This window comes from Pipra filicauda, unplaced genomic scaffold, assembly GCF_003945595.2.
Source record: "Pipra filicauda isolate LSUMZ 115617 unplaced genomic scaffold, ASM394559v2 scaffold80_size11013439_pilon, whole genome shotgun sequence".
Lineage (NCBI taxonomy): Eukaryota > Metazoa > Chordata > Aves > Passeriformes > Pipridae > Pipra > Pipra filicauda.
The window spans coordinates 6,048,980-6,069,508 of record NW_024104987.1 but is presented as its reverse complement, the minus strand read 5'-3'; the positions used below and the strand labels follow the sequence as shown (position 1 = coordinate 6,069,508).

At 40.1% G+C, this 20,529-nt stretch overlaps 1 protein-coding gene across 10 annotated transcripts; it reads left to right on the top strand.

Annotated features, from left to right (window-relative positions):
- The first annotated feature begins 269 nt into the window (after positions 1–269).
- On the top strand, positions 270–19,506 carry LUC7L3 (LUC7 like 3 pre-mRNA splicing factor). Of its 10 annotated transcripts, XM_027749885.2 has the most exons (13): positions 271–481; positions 7,062–7,128; positions 8,119–8,158; positions 8,378–8,522; positions 9,530–9,604; positions 9,693–9,797; positions 10,910–11,071; positions 11,521–11,795; positions 12,304–12,464; positions 17,368–17,508; positions 17,614–17,719; positions 18,138–18,203; positions 19,055–19,506. In XM_027749885.2, exons 1-12 carry the CDS (start codon positions 383–385, stop codon positions 18,160–18,162), a joined length of 1,401 nt encoding a protein of 466 aa, XP_027605686.1. In that variant the 5' UTR covers positions 271–382; the 3' UTR covers positions 18,163–18,203; positions 19,055–19,506. The 10 variants fall into 10 exon arrangements, 9 of the variants coding, with proteins under 9 accessions (XP_039246259.1, XP_027605686.1, XP_027605691.1 ...); XM_027749890.2 differs by lacking the exon at positions 17,368–17,508; XM_027749887.2 differs by lacking the exon at positions 18,138–18,203.
- The last annotated feature ends 1,023 nt before the right edge of the window (positions 19,507–20,529 follow it).

Below are 20,529 nucleotides of genomic sequence, written 5' to 3'. Positions count from 1 at the left end.
GTTCTTTTCCAACCTAGTTGTTTTTGTGATTCTATGACACCACACAGGGCAGGACACTGTCTGCCATGACACCACACAGGGCTGGGCACTGTGTGGCTCCCGCCGTCCCTCACATCGAGCCGCACACGAGTGTCGCTGTTCCCTGTTTCGCCGTTTCTTGGGGGTTCGCCCCCTCCCGCCCCTCAGGCCCCTCAGCCGCCGCTCACCCCGCGGCTCCCGGGGCCGGGCCACGAACCGCGGCCGTGAGGGCCCGGCCCGCGCGGTGCATTGTGGGCAGGGCGAGCGCCGCCGCCATTTTGTCTCTGTCAGGCGCGGCGCGGGCGATCGGGGCGAGGCGGCCGAGTCGGTGTGTGGCGAGGGGGGATTCGGCCAGGACGACACGATGATATCGGCCGCCCAGCTCCTCGATGAGCTCATGGGCCGGGACAGGAACCTGGCCCCGGATGAGAAGCGCAGCAACGTGCGGTGGGACCACGAGAGCGTGAGTGCAGCGGGGCCGCCTCTCCCCTCTCTCCCTCGCTCCGCTCCCGCATCGCGGAGGGCCGGAGGGTTTCTCGGAGCGACATGGGCGGCTTCTCCCGGTCCGGGGGCAGCCGCGAGGGAAGGGGGAAGGGGAAAAAGAATGAGGTGCCGGGCAGCGCGGGGGGTTCCCCATGGTTTGGCAGGGTGCGGGTCAGGCCCTCCGCGCTGGGCCCTGCATGGCGGCCGGGGGCGGGCCGGGCCCTCCGGGCGCGGGAACCGCGCCGGGCCCTCACCGGGAGCAGGAGGAAGAGGAGAAGGGGGAAGAATAAGATCCCGCCACAGCCAGGCTGTTGTTGTGCTGCTGGAGGGACAGCCCCGTTGTTTGGATGTCGGCGGCCGGGGCCGCGGTTAACGGGAACGAGAGGGCCGGTGGTGGCGGAGCTCTCTCGTGGGGAAACACAAATACAAGGCGGGGAGAGAGGGTAAGGTTAAAGGAATTCTGCGCTTCTGAGTAGAAGCTGCTGGCTTGCGCGAAGAGGGATGAGACAGATGTTCGTAGTTTGGAAGACAAATGTCTCTGGATCTCTTCCTGAGGGTGGTGTTGGGGGAGGAAGCAGGAGGGTCCGGGAGTACCGGCTTTAACGTCTGCAGGTTGTAGCTCAAGAAGAACCGTAAGACTTCTGAAACGAAGCTTTGGCTAGGAAAAGCTTGATTCTTTTCATGCCCTCTCAGTCAGAGGAAGGTGGGGGGAGCACACAAACATAAACAGGACTGTTTTTTAGCAGTACTTACGTATTTTTGTTATTGTGGTGATTCATTCATTTTCTGCAATAAGTAGCCCAAACAAGACTTCTAATTATTATTTTATTATTATTCTGCCCAAGAACGGTGGAGCTTTAATGAATGATGACTTTTAGTGACGGCCATCATAGTCATATTGTAAGTTATTTCAGAAAAACTCAGTGGTAGCCACAAAGTTCCTGTAGCTGCTTCTTGGGGAGAGATGAACACTGATGTGTTTTTTAATTTTATTTTCTCTCCGTTCATGATATATTTTTCGAGTTAAAGTGCACACTTACAGTAATTTATCACCTATGCAATGGGAATTTCTGTGGTTTAAGCTGCACAAAGCATTTGGCTCCTCCCCTTTTAGCATTTTCTTGGGATGTTGTTAAATTGGAAGGAGGGAGAAATCCTTGGGTTTGGCTGTTCTAAATTGCATCTTAATCACAGAAGCGGAAATTTCATGTTTTTAAACGAGAGATATGTCATTCTAAGGATGGACAGTACATGTTTGAATTTGCCTTGCAATGCACGAGATAAGGACCAGTATCTGTCCTGCCATAGATTTTGCAAGTGTGAGTCCCTCCCTTGAAAAATGCTGCTGTATAGGTAAACAGTGGGAGTCAGGAGGAAATTGTGAGTTCAGGAGGTTTTCATGACCTTCTTTATGTTTTTCTAGACTTATTAAGCAAATATCATTATTCAGTTAGGTGTTCAGTTACATTTTCTTTTGATTGCGAACTCAAAATAAGAAAGAGTTATATGAAATGTATAAAATGTGAAGTGAATGGCTTGAGCCATGTTGGTCCAGGTAGGACAATTAAGGGGATTGGTTTGGTTTATTCCTTAATGTGAGAAAGACTTTTTTTTTCTTGGTTTTTTTCCCCCTCCTCATTCTCTTTTGACAAGTTTGGATTGTTTTCTTCATCTTCGAGTGAGCAAATCACAGAATATTTTCAGGTTTTTTTTTTCAATTACAGTTTTAGGCTGAAGAGTTTGACTATAATCACTGGACTCTGTCTCTAAGCTCTTGCTCAGTTCTGTTGTTTCAGAAACGGGCCTCGTCTCTCCTTCCCAGCCCTCTGACAGTTCAGACAGTAAGATCTACCCTGTGTCTGAGTCCAGCAGGACTGTTACAGCCTCAGGGTTGAGCCTTCAGTTTTGCAGGAACTGCTGCTGTTTGCTCACCTTTTACTTTTATTTATGAGTTTATGGGATCATAATTAAATACAACCTCTCTGAAAGGAATGTTTTCCTAGGTTTCTGTAGTCAACTGACGAGTTCATAAAAACCAAAAATTACCGTTAAAACACGTGTTCGACTTTCTGCGTCTCCTAAAGATTCAGTTTGCAGTGCTGACATGTTTTAAAACACAGGAAATGCAGATAAGGTTCAAATAGTAACGTTAATTCCTCTCCCTGACTACTCTTCTGCTTTTCAGATGAAATACATGCGCTAATGGCGTTTCTTCTGAGATTAGACATAGATAAACATGCAGCCTTTTCAGTGTCAGCATGTTGTGTTCCTCCCAAAGTTTAGGATTTTGTGTCACATTTCATCACTTTTAGGCATGGAATATTATCAGAAGAAGCTGATCTGTATTTTGTTTATCATTTGGAAATTGCATCTAGATGGCTCTGAGAAACTGGGAGATGCAGTGAAATACAAGATGGGAGTGGAAGAGGAAGGTGTGTGAGCAGTGTGTGTGATAGCTGAGCAGTAATTTGCAGAGCCAGTGAAACACGTTGATCTGTATTGTAAAACCTTTTTTAGACCTAAAGTTCTTACTTTAAAACTTTGACACGATTAAAGCCTTTCATATTTAAAAACTGGAATCCCACTCGCTGTATATTTCAGTATTGCAGCATGTCCTTAGGTGATCAATCCTGGGTTTGGCGTAAAGGCTTTGTTTTATATAGGGAGATAATCATTTGTATCATTTATTTCAGTCTTTCTGCTTACTGTTAAGTGTATTTCTGGAACAGTAACTGTATTGATTCACACGTGGCTGCTCTAATATGGTACCTGCACAAAGCGAGCTCATACGGAAACAGCGATTGCGTAAGAGTTCTGAGGCTGTTCTGTAGCACAGGAGAGCCCAGCATGGACTGCCTGTGCTCTGTGTAAGGCTTTGAAATTGTGGTGCTTCCTTCCAGGCAAAGTCATGTTTTCAGATAGCAGGGAGGGGTGAAGAGCCGGAGAAATAACTGACCCATTATCTCTGATAATGCAGTTTCTCAAAATGAAGGTTCTGTTTTCAGAATATGATGTGATGGTTTTAGGTATTTATGATGTGTTACACTTTTATTTTTATAATACCAATGACCTAAATGCATCTAGGTAGAATTTAAGGACTTAATCCTTCAGGGGATGGAGGGAGAGGACTTAAGTGTTATTTGTTTTGGAAGAATATTAGTAATGGAAGGTTATCTGTAAGAGTGGGTTTGGAAGAAGGGCTTATGTTTGTTTGGGTTTGAGTGGGCGGGCATTGCTCATAAAATATCTGATGCATGGGAGCTTTAATGGTTTCAAGGAACTAATCTGTGTGAAGGAATTTACTAGTTTTTGATGTGTAAGCCATAACCTGCTGGATTTTATTCTCAGTCTTTTTAGTAGGAATTGTCTGCCTAAAGGAATTTGCTTGCATAATTGTTTATCATTGTTAGAGAGATACTTCTCCCTCAGTAAATAGATTTCTTGCAGAAGAGAAGCGTCTTAATGTAGAAGCATTAACCATAGAGAGCTGTCAGTAGCTTCTTTATGTGGGAAAGCTTTGAACTGCTTCCCAAACTCCAGAAGAGCTTGCAATTCTTGTTGTTAACTTAGTGGACATCGAGGTAGAGGATACTACTTTCCCACTTCCAGGAGATTCCAAGGATTAGTGAATTTGAGATGAAGAAGTGGAAAGTTCCAAGTGCCTGTGTGCATTCTGGTGTCTTATCGAAATGTGAGATCCCAGGGGCTTTGAGACACGAGCTGTGGCTGATCCTACTGCAACACTTTGACAGTAACATTTCTGTTACACCTTCTTGGTAGTGGAGTCCTCAGAATAATTCAGCAGAAAGGAATAAATGCTTGTTACCTGCCTAGGGAATTATCCATACTGAACTGCCTTCTGCTCTGCTCCTGCATATATGACATGTGTTTCCATATTACTTGTGCTAAGTGCAGTGGCCTGATAAGCCATGGACAAGTGATGTCAGTTGAAGCTCATCAGTCACCTGTTTCAGTCCTTTAATGGCTCTGTGATGCTTCAGCCATTCCTTGTCCCTTTCTGTTCTTGCTCATCATTGATTATTTGGGACTGACTGTGAGTGCAGTTGATAGTGTGTTCAGCCTGGGAAGGCAGATGCTCCACGTGGTGAAGCTGAGCTGGAAGTAAGATTCTGCAGGATTCTAGCAAGCTGTGTCTTTCTGTTGGTGAGTATAAGGAAATAGGTATGGGAGGGGGAGAAAATTGCTGCAGACACAGTGATCTGAACCACTCAGAAGTGAGTACTTCTCTGCAGGTGCTTCCTAGGAGAGAATGTCGTGTAATTCACTGGGTGCCATCCTAGTGCTGGTAGGAGAAAATTATGGCAGCTTTTCAGTGTGGGCAGGTTTTATCGTTTTGGGTTTGGTTTTTTTTGTGTTTGATTGGGTTTTTAATATATAAATAATTAAACCAGTATGTGACTGTTAAAGCTGCATGTTTTAGTATTGTAGTAACCAATTTTTCACTGTAGCTATCTCTTCATAAGGGGAGGCATTTCCTAGGAGTGCTGCTTCATAAAGCAGTTTTAATAATTTCTGATTTTGGGTGGGAGTGGGGTTTTTTGTTTTGTTCTATGTTGAATAACTTTTCCTTTGCTCCTTTCGTTGGTGCTTGTTTCAGAAGTATTACAGAGCAGTTTGCTTAGTGTTTGAGTTGATAAGAGATACTCTACAACTTTTTAGCAGTATAATATGGTCAGACTGTGCTCTCTGTGTCTTAGGAAATTTGTCTAATCCATCCCTGAAATTTTTTGAAAAGTGCCTTTTCACTGATCCTAAAACTTGAATGTGAGGATGAGAAAATGGAGGAAGAAGCTAATGTAGAGAGGAATTAAGTTTCTGATGACAAGTACAGGAGTTCTTACCAGAAACTCTTCCCTTGAAACATCTTGATATTCAAACAAGGGATGTTGCAGCTTTCAGAGAAGAGAGCAGATTCAGAAATCAGATTTTGTCCAGTATCTTTCTCCTTGCTTCTGAGAAGAAAAAAAAAGTGATTTTATATATTTTCTTAGCTGTTTTTAATAAATTACTTCAAATAGGTGCCAGTGTCCTAACCTGGATCGTGGGAGAAGTATTCACATTATATAATGAGAGATTTTTTTGTTTGTTTGTGTTTTGTGTCCATGGCTTGTCAGTAGAAAGCCTGATTGTTTTTCTGTGTAATCTGTAAAGCAGTCAGTAGAGTTTTAACTTCCGTAGCCTGATTTGCAGTCTGGCAGTTAGCATGGAAAAATAAATCAGACTGATCTTATTTGGGCAATTGGTGTCGCAGGCATTTCAGTGAGGTGGTGGTGTGGGGTAGGTTTGGGGTCTCTCTCCTAACCCCTATTTGTTAAAATACTTCAGATTTTATCTTGGGAAATAATAGGTTGCAAATCTTTGTCCCTGGTGTATGTGAGAGTATCAGATGGTTGTAATAGAAATCACAGTTATTAGATTTGCCAAACATTAGAAATATAAGATAGAGGAGGTGTTGGAAGAATGTCCAGGCTAGTTTTGGATTTACACCTTAGTTAATGGCAGTCACATCTACAAGAATGGTCTAGTGAAGACTTAATTATTTGAAATGTTTATGAAGTTAAGGGTGAAAGGATTTCTGATTTTGCCCTTTTGGCTGTTCTGATGGATAGGCAGGAGATATTTCTGTGTTACGAACTTCAGGAACTGACCAACTTGACTAGCTAAGCCCACGCTCATGGGTGAGGGTAAATAACCTTTTTAACAAAAGATGGTTTTATCCCATCATATGTTAAGTATTTACTCGCTAGACTTAACAGGTTGGTGGTTTTTTTGAACTTTCTGGTGGTGGTTTTCTCTTATCAAAACCTGGCTTGGTAATGCAAAACCAGACTATGCAGAAACAAACCAAACCCTTTCTGAGTTGGCAGGAAACCAGGTTAAAAGGAGTGTCTTCCCTGCCTGCCTGAAGGGGTATATGATGTCTCTTTGCCTCTCATTCCTAAAGTAGGGATTTTTAAAAGCATTGGAGTGGGAAAGCTTCTGAATAGTTACCATACATGTTCCTAAGTGTTCTAATTGCCCTCAGAATCCTTGAGACAGTACCTGGTGTTTGGGTGCTGGTGGCTCCTGTTCTCCAGGCCAGGAGCTCTGAGGAAGTGAAGCCTGAACACAGAGTTGTTCCCAGCAAGCAGAGGAACTTGTTCCACGCTTCCATGACAGACATTGTCACCTCTTGTAGCTTTTCACACTTAAAGAATTTCATTGTAACTTATTATAGGCCAATCTGATTTACTTCCGCTGGAAATATTAAGTATTTATATTTATAAAGTGGTGACACTCTCCTGTAATCTTAAATATTTAGTGGTAAAATTAAGAAATACTGTTATTGCAAGGGAAAGTAAGATTTTTGGTGTTTTGTCATCAAGATGCACTTTGTAGCACTTACTGCTGCCAAGAAATCCAGAGGGTGTGTAAAATTTTCAGAAATTTTGTGGTGTACAAAGGAAAGATTTACACAGTATTTTAGAAATAGTGTTTACCTAAAATTGCCAGTTTAAGAGACAAAAAATAATGCCTGTTTCTTTCTTCTCCTCTGTCAGGTTTGCAAATACTACCTTTGTGGCTTTTGCCCAGCTGAATTATTTACAAATACCCGTTCTGATTTAGGTAAGTTTCTAAGTCTTGACATTTTTATTCACTTACATGTAATTACAGCTGAGCTTTTGTTTGCAAACTACATTTTTATTGTTAATTACTCTGTCAAGACACTTTGAAAATAGGCTTTTATATTCCTAAGGGGTTGCCAGTGATATAATATGCTAAGAACAATATTTATTCCAGTTCCTACTTTGTCTAAGTGGAAAAAATTGTATAAAAATTTTTATGTTACAGTGTGAGCTAAATTACTGGGTTGGGGTGGTTTTCTCCTGCTGAAGTGTTGGCTTCTAGTTTGATTTACTCTGCCTGGGCAGGGTTTGAAGTGTTTTTGTGTGACTGTATATTTTTGAGCTGCTTTACTTTAGAGACTCATCTACTGTAGTAGTTATTTCTGAAAGCCAGCTCTAAATTACTGATGGCTTTCAAGCAATGGTAGTTTGGAGATGGTAAGTAAGATTTCTTGTCTTAGAGTTAATTACTGAGTTCATTGAAGAGTTTGAGAATCTGGGGAAGGTGGGAAGTTTTAACATGAGTACCTTTGTGAACTCTGAGCACATACCTCCTGATTTGACTCTGAAGATCAGTGTTTTAAGTAGCCAGCTTGTTGCAAACAACACTGGAAATTAGAAAGTGCCTGATGAAATTACCCTTCGTGTGTAATTTTTCTTTAATTGTTTTTTAAGACCCCAGGTGTTTAAGATATTACATTGTTAGTTGAGATTTACTGATGTAAAACTTGATCTGGAAATTCTATTTTACATGAAGACTTTGTATGTCACTCAGAGTCTGTTTTGGTTTTATAATTACTAAACCATACTGGCATGCCTTTTCTTTAATGTGTCTTTCAAGCTCCAAGCAAAGGAAGCAGAAAGGCAGAAGCATAAAGTCCCTGGAAAGTGTTTGTAACCCTGTTCTCTCATGGTGCACAAACAAATGCTGATGGAATGTGAATACACCACTCAAGAATGCAAACTTAAACTTTTTGTGTTGTCTTTTTAGGTCCTTGTGAAAAAATTCATGATGAAAATCTACGTAAACAGTAAGTATGTTGGTTGATACGTTAAAGCAAATAGTGGTTTTGTTTGAAATTTGTTAAAAGCAACCCAAACACGACAAAGTTATGATTTATGTAAACATTTATTTAAATGTATAATACTCTCTTTCTGTGAGCAAGAGTTTATAATATTGTGTATTTTGTTACTTGTTTTTCATCTGTGGTGGATTGGTGCGAGCTTTTGTTTGTAAAATGTTTTACCAGGTATGAGAAGAGCTCTCGGTTTATGAAGGTGGGCTATGAAAGGGACTTCCTGCGCTATTTGCAGAGTTTGCTGGCAGAGGTGGAGCGCAGGATCCGGAGGGGCCATGCCCGCTTGGCACTGTCACAGAACCAACAGTCCTCTGGGGTGAGTCTGGAAGAACCACTGAGGCAGCTTTTCCTGCAGATAGCGTCTTTGTGGTGTCTTTACCTTATCTTTTCAGGTAAAACATACTGTTTTCCAGAAGATTCCCTTTAGATAAGTCTCTTCATCTGTTAGCCAGCAGATTGCATCAAGCCCTAATGGACAAGCCAAGTGGCTTCACAGTCAGCAAGAACCCCTCTCTTTTCTCCCCATCTGTTTATTTAGAATCAGTATCTCTTTTCTGCTGGGAATATTAATCCTGTTTAGTATTATTTTTGCCCTGACCACCTCAAGTTACCTTTTCTCCCTTAGTTGAATATTCCTCCTTCCCTGCACTAGTAAGCTGTATCTTTTCCCATGATGGGTTTGGAGCAGTGACTGTGGCCTGTGCTCTGTGGGTTTTGTGACTGCCAGGACAGCCTTGCTCCTTTTTGCTGCTTCACCTAATTGTTCTGTGCAAAGTGCAGTTGCTTCAGAAGGAGCTGTGGACAGTATCCAGTCAAGGGAGATATTGGTTGTGGAGCAGAGCAAAGGTGGGAGGGAGGCAGTAAGTCTAATTTGACAGCCTGCAGAGAGGACACTGCTAACAAATACATCTTGAAGTGACATTCTTTTTGCATTTGTGCTCAGAAGTCGAATTTCAAAGCCCACGGAACTTCTAAGTCATACTTGAATGTCTGCAAAGATATGTAACAGCTGCATGGCAGTTTGAGAGTTTAAATTTAGGACTTTGAATTTGGATATCTTACCTTTTATGGGCCAGGACCTTGAACATTTTTGTTGACTTAGGATGAATGAGTGTGACTAGACTCAACAAGGGTGGAGTAAGCTGTGTTAGACTAGACTATTATTAGTAGCTCCTCGTGGCAGAAGAGGCAGGAGGATGTTATTCCTGAAGTGTCTCTGAAATATGAGAAGACGTACCTTTGTGTTTTAAAGCTGTTTTAACAAAAGAAGAAAAACCAACAAGCAAACAAAAAACCTCCAACTCACACTTGTACTGTTTGCAGGGAGCAGGACCTACCGGTAAAAACGAGGAGAAGATTCAGGTGTTAACTGACAAAATTGATGTACTTCTACAACAGGTGAGGGTTTTTTAACCCCCCTAAGAGAGATCTCTTGCTTTTGTTACTCGATCAGAAGTTACATTTGAATTTTTTTATTGTCCTTTAGATTGAAGAATTGGGTTCAGAAGGAAAGGTGGAAGAGGCACAAGGAATGATGAAACTTGTTGAACAGTTAAAGGAGGAGAGAGAATTGCTGAGATCTACAACTTCAGTAAGTTATGTGTTTGTTTTTTGTCAGACATTTCAAAATTTGGTGCAGCAGTACATTCTGAATAACCTTGTCCTTCCACTGAAGGCATGCAAGGTCTGAGCAGAATTGATTAGATAATAACAGGACATTTAAACATGTTAATCCAATGTTTTATTTTGCATTCCACCTTGAGAGTGGGCTTCCTGCAAACAAATTATGAAATTATTCACCCAGCAGTCCTGGAGGTGAGCTTGCACCTTACTCTGGTTCTGGTCTCAGTTAAACTTTACCTTGCAGCCTCTGCAGTATAATTTTACTGAATTACCAGTGTGACTGTTACAGAAAGCCCTTGTGTCAGGGCTGTGGCTATGGACAGGCATCTTTCTGACTGTGAGAGCCACAGAAGCCAGAGGGAATGTATTAAGTAGCAAGTTCCTGTCAGTAAAAATGAGCTTAAGTTTAAATATTATGTTTTGGAGTTTAATGAAATGCTCATATTGAGAGTCTTATTTTTTAAAAGTTCTTAAATGTTGCAGGCAGTGTGTTTATGTCCACAGTGTATGATTCATGAACACTGTACAGCAGTAATCACACTTGGGTTTATGTTGAAATTTCAGTGTATTTCTCATATGTCTGTTGAATCAGTTTTGACTGTCATCCTTTTAAAGAGAAGCTCAGCATTCCTTTTTTTATTTCTTCATGGGATACTCTAGCCTTTTGATTCCTTGAGACATATTCCAGGGTTATTCTGCAGCTCCTGACATCTCAGTTGATGCAAAAGAAATCATCTTAAACTGAAAAGGAAAGCTGTAAAAGAAAAACTTACAATTTTGTTTTTCTGAGATTGCAAGGAAGCTGCAAATATTACTGTGTACATGCAGTGAGGAGTAATTCTGTGGTTTCTATTGGACTCCTTCCTTGTGGCTCACATGGAATGACTGTAGGTATCCTCTTTTTGCCCTGTTCACCCTGGTAGGTGCAGTGCCCCAAAGACAAAGCAGGCAGATACAGTTTTCAGCTTTCAGTAGTGCCTGGGATTTGACAAAAGTAACAGTAAAGTTCTAAAACCCTTCACTGGCTTCTGGCTAAAACTTGTTTTTCTTTTGCCTTATCAAATATTTTTCTTTCTGCAGACAATTGAGAGCTTTGCAGCCCAAGAAAAACAAATGGAAGTTTGTGAAGTTTGTGGAGCCTTTTTAATTGTAGGAGATGCACAGTCGAGGGTAGATGACCACTTGATGGGAAAGCAGCACATGGGTTATGCCAAAATAAAAGCTACTGTAGAAGATTTAAAAGTAAGTATTTCCTCCAGTTACTGAACATGATAAAATTGCTTGGAGGCTTCCCATGGTACATAAAAGGCTGTCCAGTGGACTTCCTCAAGAAAGTGAAACACTCCAAGGAATGGAATCCATTTAGGAGTGTGCTTGACCTGATGTGCCTTTTTGTATATGATTACACCAGGTACAAGCAAAGATGTAAATTCAGGTGGGAATTTTTATGGCCTTTATAAAACACTGTAGTGTGGCCTTTGTTCTTGAGAGAATGACCAGCAAAATAAGTTCTGTAAGACAAAGGATTTTCTTTTCAGGGATTTTAGGAAGTGCTGTCCTTTGTTTAGAAAATAACACTTGAAATATTTTAAAAGCTTAAGCTTCTACATCCTCAGAATCTATAAACTAAGTATATTCAATGATTTAGCTTGACTAATCTTCATTTCTTCCTGTGAACTTGTTTTTTTAAGGAAAAGTTACGAAAAAGAACAGAAGAACCTGACCGTGATGAAAGGTTGAAAAAAGAGAAACTAGAGCGAGAGGAGAGAGAGAAAGAGAGGGAACGGGAAAGAGAAGAGCGGGAAAGGAAGAGACGGCGTGAAGAGGAAGAAAAGGAAAAAGAGAGGGCTCGTGATAGAGAGAGACGTAAAAGGAGTCGCTCCCGGAGTAGACACTCGAGCAGAACATCTGACAGAAGGTCACGAGACCACAAAAGGTCAAGAAGCAGGGAGAGAAGGCGAAGCAGGTGTGTGTGTGTGATGTATTTCCATGTAACTTTCCAAGAGATAAAAATCTTAATCTATCAGCCTGGGTCACATCACTGGTTTGTTAACTTCACTTTCTTATCTCTTAAGTAAAGACACACTTCATTGGTTCTGAGGATAAGCAAGTTTTTGCTGCATGTTCACTGTCTTCTCTCCATTTTTGGAAGTAGGTGATGCCATTGTGGTGGAAGTGGTTTTATGAGGGAGCTCATAAAAATGCTCCCAAAGAATAGGGTCTTGTTTCTTACTTAAGTTGTCTTTATTTCTTGGTGGTAGGTATTTTTAAACTGTGTAGTTAAATGGAGTAAATGAAGAGGGCAATATGAAGCCAAGTCTAATGTACTGAGAAGTATTTGAAAATGTATGTTAAGATTTGTTTTCTGCAAATAATCAATGTATTAGAAAGTGCTGCTGTTTCACTGTTTTATCTTCTGAGTTAGAAAATAGCAGCTGAGATTGACATTTTTGAAATTTTCTCTGAATGTTCAGGAGTCGTGACCGCAGAAGGAGCAGAAGTCACGATAGATCAGAAAGGAAACACAGGTCTCGCAGTAGGGACAGGAGACGGTCAAAAAGCCGGGATCGGAAATCCTACAAGCACAGAAGCAAAAGCAGAGAGAGAGAACAAGATAGGAAGTCAAAAGAAAAAGGTATGTTTGTGTAAAGACTGAGTTCATAGCAAGTTCTGAAACTAATCTTGTCTTAGGGTCTCAAAAGCTCTTAGTCTTTCAGTGAGTGACTGAGAACTCTGAGCATCAAATCAGATCTGGTTTTATAGGCTGTGTATGTTGCTTTTAACCAATGTGGAGCATTTTTTTTTCAGTTGCTGTTACTGCACGTGTGTGCATACATACATCTGTTGCACTTTGTCTGCAAATGAAGTGTGCAAGGATTTTTATATATTTTAAGACCTATTTACCTTTAGGAAAGCATAAACCTGTAATCATCATTTCCTAAGAGTGAATGTCTTATATTCCTACCGTTAGCAGATATTTCTGATATTACCCTTTGCAGGTACATGTTTTGTGGGAGATTGGTACCTGACTTTTCACCTGTACCATGTATTACTTCTCAACGCTATCATGTTTCCTTTCTTATCCTTTAACAGTACTTTTAAGGTGTTTTTTTTTTTTTTCAATCTATGAATGCAGTCCAGGATAAATCTTGCAGAATTTCTGTAATGTTCTAAATGACAATTCGTGCCTTCTCCCCAGTCTCCTGCTCTTCCCCCAACCCTTCTCCCTTGTTTTTTGTTCTGGCTTTTTGTTTGTTGTTTAAATGAAGTGAGTTTTGCTTTGTCAGTATTCAGGTGAGTCTCAACAGAAAGCTGTGTTAGTCCTTGGAATGCTTTTAAAGCTGTACATGCCATGTACCACAGCACTGATGGTGACTCACTGCTTCACCAGAGGCTGGTGCTCAGAAACTTTAAGTAGAATTAAAAAGAGCTACAGAGGGAACACTACAGATTCCCATTTTGTGAGAAGATACTAATTAACTGTTATTGCTAAATTTCCCCCTTTAAAAGTCTTTTGAAACTTCTGGAGGAGCGTAGTACTTCTGGCTTAAACCACTGGCTCTGGGGAGCTGACTAATGTCCAGTCCGAAACAGCCACCCCACTCCACGGGCTGATCATCAGTAATGGATGAAACTATTCTTTTATGTTCCTAAGGTACTTTTGAGGTTCTCTGGAATGAAAGGTGCTCTGTGCATGTTTCTGGATTCCATAGGCCTGTCTGCCCGACCCTTACTTCTCCATATTTATCAAGCGGGTTAGTTGCCAAAATGTTGGTAATGCTTCATATATTTCTCTTGCCTGACTTCCTTGGACTGTTATAATTTTTCTGGTTTATACTGTGGGGCATCTTTAGTATTGATTCTTCTCTCGCTTTCCTTTGCCTTATAGGCAAGTGGTTTTAGCTGCTTGCTCGTTGGCAGTGGAACTGATTGCAGGCTTTAAACTCAGACTCAGTGTCGTAGCCTAAATCTGTCCATTTGTTACTCTATTCCTACCTGATACTGTGCCCTTTTTGCCTGCTTTATGAACAGATTTCTGGTACTTGGTCAAGAATGTCCTGTTCTTCTGAATGTGTGTATCTGTGCATATAAATAACTGTTTTCTTATTTATTCAAATTTGCTCTGGTTTTGAGCTTTTCAGTTCTTTCCTTTATCTCCCCATAAGCAGAGGAGCTAGTGAACTTTCTTCAGCATCTCAGTATTTTTAGTTTTAACTTGACTGATTTCCTTGCTGGCTGTTTTATTTGCTGCTTGCTACTTTCTTCCTCCAGAAATGAGAACAGTGAGGTGATGCTGTGAGCTGTGATGAAAATTCCACCTGGGAAAATCAATAACTTTGTTTGACTGTGCAGTCCTAACTTTTGTAGAAACACAAGTAGGCCTTAGAGCAGGACTGTAATGCTGAAGAAGTTTGTGGTTTTCCCTTTGCTGAGAAAATCTTTAGGAGAAAAAAATACCAAAAAAGGTGGAGGGGGAGGAAAAACCCAAAGCAGTAGTAGTTACTAAGCAAACACTGAATTTCTGTAAGCATTACATCCTCATGTTTGCAATGTGGCACTGTAGATAGGTGGTTAAGTGGAGAGCTTTAGAGATTCATATATTTGAAGCACATGGCTTCCTGCTCTACTCTTTGCACAGAAGGTAGTAATGTAGAAGTTAAGATTTAACTTACTACATTTTGATGCTCCATTGGGAATATTGACTTCAGAATCTAGTTGTCTTTATAGGCACCACTGATCTGCAGTTACAAAAGTAAGCAGCAAAGGCCTGGCTGTAACTGCTCATGTAGTGCTTTTCATCTGAAAATCTCAGGCTGCTTTATGAACAGGACTCTCTAACAGCAAAAAACCAAGGCACAGTTGCCCAAGACTTGCCTACCATTACTCATTAATTAGTGCCACATTTTAAAAACTCAGAAGTCCTGGCTTCTTGTTCACTAAAATACTGTAGAAGACAGCAGTCAAGGTTGCAAGAAAAAAGTCCGTGTTAAAGGGAGGCACATAATTTGTGACTCAGCTTCCAGGGACAGGGATACATTTGCTAGAGGAGGGAGCCATCAGCCATAAACACCAGCTTAATGTAAACCAGCAGAACACAGCTACTGTTCAAGTAAACTCTCAAGAGTAGATGAAATAAATAGGGTTTTTTAATAAGAAAAGGAAAACTGCTCTCCAAGTACCTTTGTTTTATGAGGGGTTAATATTGGAATGGGCCTCCAGACCACTTAAGCTTGGCTCTTTACCTTCCTTAATCTGGATTCTGATACTTATATAAAAATAATTGTGATTGTGTTTTTGTATTAGTGATTAAACCTCAGCAAACACTGCCAGAACACCCAAACCCTCAGTGATACTGGATATTATATTTGACTGATTTTTGCATTCTCTGAACAGTAAAACCATTCATTTTGTCGTGGTAAGAATTCTCACAAAATACATCTCAGTTGCCCACACGAACTCAAACAGAAAAATGTGCATGTGTTGAATCAGGAAACAAAGTCAATATTATGTGATTATACCTAATAGATCACAGCTGAAATAATACACACAGTTTCAACAGCAAACTAACTGTATGTGCTTTTAAAGAGAGAACTCTAACTGATTAAAAATACAGTGGAGGAACTTAATTTCTTGCAGATACTCCAGAAGTTGAAAAGTTCAGTTACTGGACTATTTGTTGAATACACTTTTTCAGTTCTGCTTGGCAAACTGGAGGTTTGCTCTGGTAAACCTATTTTATTACTAAAATTTTTTAGAAGAGTTTCATCTTTCATACCACAGTTTAACAGTAGTTTTTTTTTAACCTTAAACCAAATTATCCTTCCTGACCAAATCCAAGAAAACAAACAAGACAGAACAAAACCCTGCACACTGCACATCCATAGGGCTATTAAGATCTACCATATCTACATAGGACAGAAGATAAGATTATTGGACTGACTACTAGTCCTCTGCGGGGAAACAAGACTACTATTCCTCAGTGGATCTACGTGTGCACCGGAGATACCTATAAGACACAAAACGAAGACTTTTTAACAAGGTTAGTTAGAGTGCAATCTACCTGCGGAGTTGCAAACCCGAGGGCAGACAGATCCAAAATGACTTAGTCCTTCAGTGAGCCGTGTGACGTTGCCCTGTGCTTTCTCCAGGCACCCTGCACTGGATGTGCTGCTGCAGGTGAATCCTCACTACTGGTGGTCATTAGGCAGTTGCCCTCATTTCTGTGTGGGGGCTTTACCCCTCCCTTTTGGTGATCTGTTTTAAAACAAAGAAGGCGGGATGTTGCTGCTCTTTAAAAGCTTAATTTCTTGCTTTGTCTTCTGGAATATAAAAGTGTGTTATGCCAGTCTAGGTGATAACGTTATTTAAAATAGCTTTTTCAGAGTGTTCGATCTGTGGGCTCCTGTGTTGGGGATTTATATATCTATATTATTTATTTTAATTGCCCGGATAGCAGGGAATAATCAGAAAAAAAGAGCATGAATGTTGTTCTGTATGATGACATCTGAGAGGTTGGTTTTTTGCATTTTTTTTTTCTCTCCAAAGTGTCTTTACTGATCAAGGGTTGAATATTATGGTTTGAAATAATACAGAAAGAACTGATATTTTTATTAAATTTGCAAATACTGAATTTACAGATGAGGCACACAGCTCTAATACTGAATGTTTTTCTTCCCATGGAAATATTTTTACTTCTGGCTTCCTTCCTTCTTTGAAGATTATTGAGGAAAAGATGGGTTTTTCAGCAGTGTAGCAAATGCTTCAGTCAGCTTTCCAATTCATGACGAAATTGCAGGGTCCTTCCCATCTTGCTGTTTCTTTGCCTCTGAAAAAAATGGCTTTTATATATCTTCCAAATTGTCTCCCCAAACCTTTTTAATGAGTGGTTTATAAATGACTGACGTTTTTATAAAATGGAGAATTAATAATGCTGACAAACGTGGCAGCTTCAAAGTTAATTTTGATTGTCACTGTGATCCCCACCTTCAAAGCTGGCAGTGCTAAATATTGTTTGTTTCCCCAAGTATTTGATAGTTTGGGATTGCTGCTTTTTTAATTGGCAACTACTGATTTATTTGATAACGCACCAATGCATTGTCCCACCACTCTTTCCTGATTCTCTTTCAAGAACCATACTTAATGAGAATCGTACACCAAAGAAGGCCCTACACATCAGAAATTAAAACTTGGGGACCAAAAGAGTCCCAAAATAAGTAAGGAAGCCATGCACCATAATTACACATCTGCCTAACCTCTTTAACCCCCAATTTGTGTATTTTGACAGAGAGCTGAGTAGCTGCCTCTGTTAGGAGGTCTGACCTTTCTCCTCTTCCCCCACCCTCTACTGTCCCCTTTTACCTTTATTTTGTCCCCTCTCCATTCCAGCATGGTAGTCTGAAGCCTATTTCTGTAACTTTATGAGTACTACTGTTATTGCTATAAAAATAATTGTCCCATTTTGTATGCAGTATGTATCTCACATGTGCAATGTTTGTTTTTACTTTGAAATCCATGGTCAATGTCTTCTTTCATGGCAGAAAAGAGGGGATCTGATGATAAAAAAAGTAGTATGAAGTCCAGTAGTCGAGAAAAACAGAGTGAAGACACAAATACAGACTCGAAGGAGAGTGAGACTAAGAATGAGGTCAATGGGACCAGTGAAGACATTAAATCTGAAGGTGACACTCAGTCCAATTAAAACTGATCTGATATGACCTCAGATCAGACAGAGGTAAGTGCATTATTTCAAACTTTGATTAGGGCTTTTTGTTACTGTTTAACAGTGCAGCGTAAGTATGCACAGATGAAGATGGAACTAAGTCAAGTAAGAAGACAAACTAAAGCACCTTCTGAAGGAAAAGACAGTGTAGTCCTGCAAAACATTTTGAGGTACATTGTTTTGTCTCAGCTATTTTGTAGCAGACTCGTGCCCCCATTAGTGTGCCTCTTTGGGACATATTTGTAATATAGTCACCATAGAAAAATTAATTATCCTTTTTTTAATTTTTAGGGATTTTGTTATCGTTTTTTAAAAAAAAAGTTGAACTGTTTTTGTATTTAAGTCCATATTGTGTTGGTACATCAGCAGAAACTTTTGCTTTAATACTTAATATTTGAGGCACATGTTGGACTACTTTGTTTTCATATAAACTGCTAGTATTTCTTTGTCAAGGATGTTTCTAGTTTTTTTGCTTTATTGCCTTGCATTCTAATGCAGTTTGTTCTGTAACTCGAGAGCCAGTAGCATTGGATTGATGGAAGTGTAGGGTTTATGAATTATTGCAGCTGACTACCATACCTCACACAGCGTTGGTGTTGTGAGCGGCCCATGAAAAGCCAAATTAAAAATCAAGGATTCAGTCAAACTAAGCAGGTACTCATGCCAGGTACTCCTTTCTCTACCCACATCCATGTTTGAATGCTGTTGCCTGTAATCTTTAAGCTTACTGTTGTGTTTTTGATTTTGAAGATAGTGCAAAGGACTTTTTTGTGTATTGTGTGAATACTGTAAATCTGATGTTAACAGAATGGAATTTTCTTTCAACTGTGTGTAGGGATGCAGTGCTGCCCAGAATTAGATATCTTTAAAGAGTTTAAAATGCAATAAACACTACATAATAATCGCCTTGTTACTTTCAATGCAATTCAAGTCTTTAAGAGGTATGTGCTTAATATTTCCTACTGTGTAGGAGAATTTGCAGTCAGCCATAGCACAGAGCAGTGGAATGGCTGGTTAACAGGCTTGTAAGGCAGATGTAAATGCAGAGACAGATGCCACCAAATGATTACAGTGTTGATGGCAGGAATGTATGCTGGAAACTGTTTGTGGGAAATGAAGCAGCTAAACAATAGGCAATACGATACTGTATTAAAAGGAAAACTTGAAGTTTTTTCCCCATGCTTGACATAGCTTTCTTACAGAAGGTCTTTAGTTGTATTCCTGAAGTAAGGAACTAACAGTGGAGAGTTCAGCTGATAAATGAGCTTCTTGCAACATAATTTGTTACTGTAGTTTGCATTATGTATGCTAGGAACTCTTAAACACTTAATGTTGATATTAAACCATTAATGCTACATCATTGCTTCTAAAGCCAGTCATGGTCAATGGTGATGTTTTTGTAGAGTTAAGATGACAGCTAACAACTGGGCCAATGTATAGGAGTGGTAAACAAAATGCTCATAATGCTGTCTAATCGTCTGTTCTCCCAAAATTTTGCATTATAGGACTACTACGTGAAGAGTCTGCGAAGACAGTGGAAGACAGCTTAAACTGAAGATCTGCTTTAAAATGAGGTGAAAGAAAGCTGTAGTGGCGTAGAAAAATATAAAGTTGAGTTAGAATTTTTTTTTATAAAATTTAATTCAGGACTGGTGTTTCCTCCCAGAGTTCAGAAAGATGTGTTGATAATAGCACATATGCTACTGAGAATATAAGTCCTGTATACTTTTTTTTTCTTTTAAGACTTTTTAAGATAAGAAACCAACATAACCTGAACACATGGCTTGCTCAGTGTTTAATTGCAAGTTTTCATTCTCGGACTTTAAAACACAGGAATAAATGTTTAGTATTTGTGTGAATCGAACTAAAATGAAATCCCATTTTTACAACTAAGCTATTCCTAGCTTCTTGATATATGAGAAATGGAAATAAAATATCTTTGAATTTCTGTTACAAATTTGATTGTCTCTGTCATTGAACGTTTAATATTAAATAAGTTTCTTTCCTAATAAATCTACTCATGTCTTCAAGCTTAGTCCATTAATTTGGATGCTTAGTTATTCTGTGCTGTTTGTGGGTTTGGAATTTTTTGGTGCCATCAGTATTTAATTTCAAGGTCACTTTGTCAGCAGTTAGATGCTGTTGGGTTCAGTGTCCCCTAAAAAGTGCAGCTTATGCTGCAGTTGGTTAAATTATAGAAATCGTGCAATAAAAGTGTAGGTATTAAGTCTTTATAAAAGCAGTTCAACTTTGAAGGCCTTATCAGGAAGATGCCAGTGCTGGGACTGGCCATGACACTGCCCCATATTTGCTTTGCAGTATTCATTTGGGATATTAAATTATGCAGTTGGTAAGCACAGTCTGAATGTCAGAACAGATACAGGGGAAGGGAGATGTGCCTTATGCTTCCGTGTGAAGCTGTAGTGCAAGCAGGAGTAAAAGAACTGCAGCCTGTACTAGTCAGTGCTGTGGCTGCAAGGCATTGAATTTACATTCTTTTAAAAAAGCACTATCCTTCCCATTAGTATTCAGGACATGACTGTCCCTGTAACCGAAGTCAGACACGGACAGAGCACCATTGTGACTTGCTTGTGCTGATTGTGGTGTGCCTTGTGTGGCCTGTGTGTGTGCAAGTGCACTCAGAGTCTGCATGTTGGTCCCTCTGGTGAGTAGTGCTGGGGTTTGGATGAGGGGATGATACCACTTCCATTTTTGACTTTTATTGTTCTAAAGCAGGTATGCATGCAGGGGGGCACAGGGCATTGAGCCTGGGTGTGGTGGGGGTTTTGGAAAAAATAATGAAAGTGGGGAGCAAGTAAAATGATTACCAAGTTCTAATTGCAGACACCTTTCTTCTGAAACTTGTGATACAAGATTCAGCCGCTTCTTTCAGTGGCAAAAATGTTCATCTTGCACCTTTTCCTACATGTTTGTTACAGGACTTATATGTCCCCTTATTTAGCAGAAGTAAAAATGATAA

What these genes read in the sequence shown, in the direction of transcription:
- LUC7L3 (XM_027749881.2), top strand. Translation starts at nt 383, where the DNA reads ATGATATCGGCCGCCCAGCTCCTCGATGAGCTCATGGGCCGGGACAGG. An exon ending in GATGAAAATCTACGTAAACA is followed by an intron (nt 8,159 to 8,377) that starts GTAAGTATGTTG and finishes ATGTTTTACCAG; the next exon opens with GTATGAGAAGAGCTCTCGGT. An exon ending in TTGATGTACTTCTACAACAG is followed by an intron (nt 9,605 to 9,692) that starts GTGAGGGTTTTT and finishes ATTGTCCTTTAG; the next exon opens with ATTGAAGAATTGGGTTCAGA.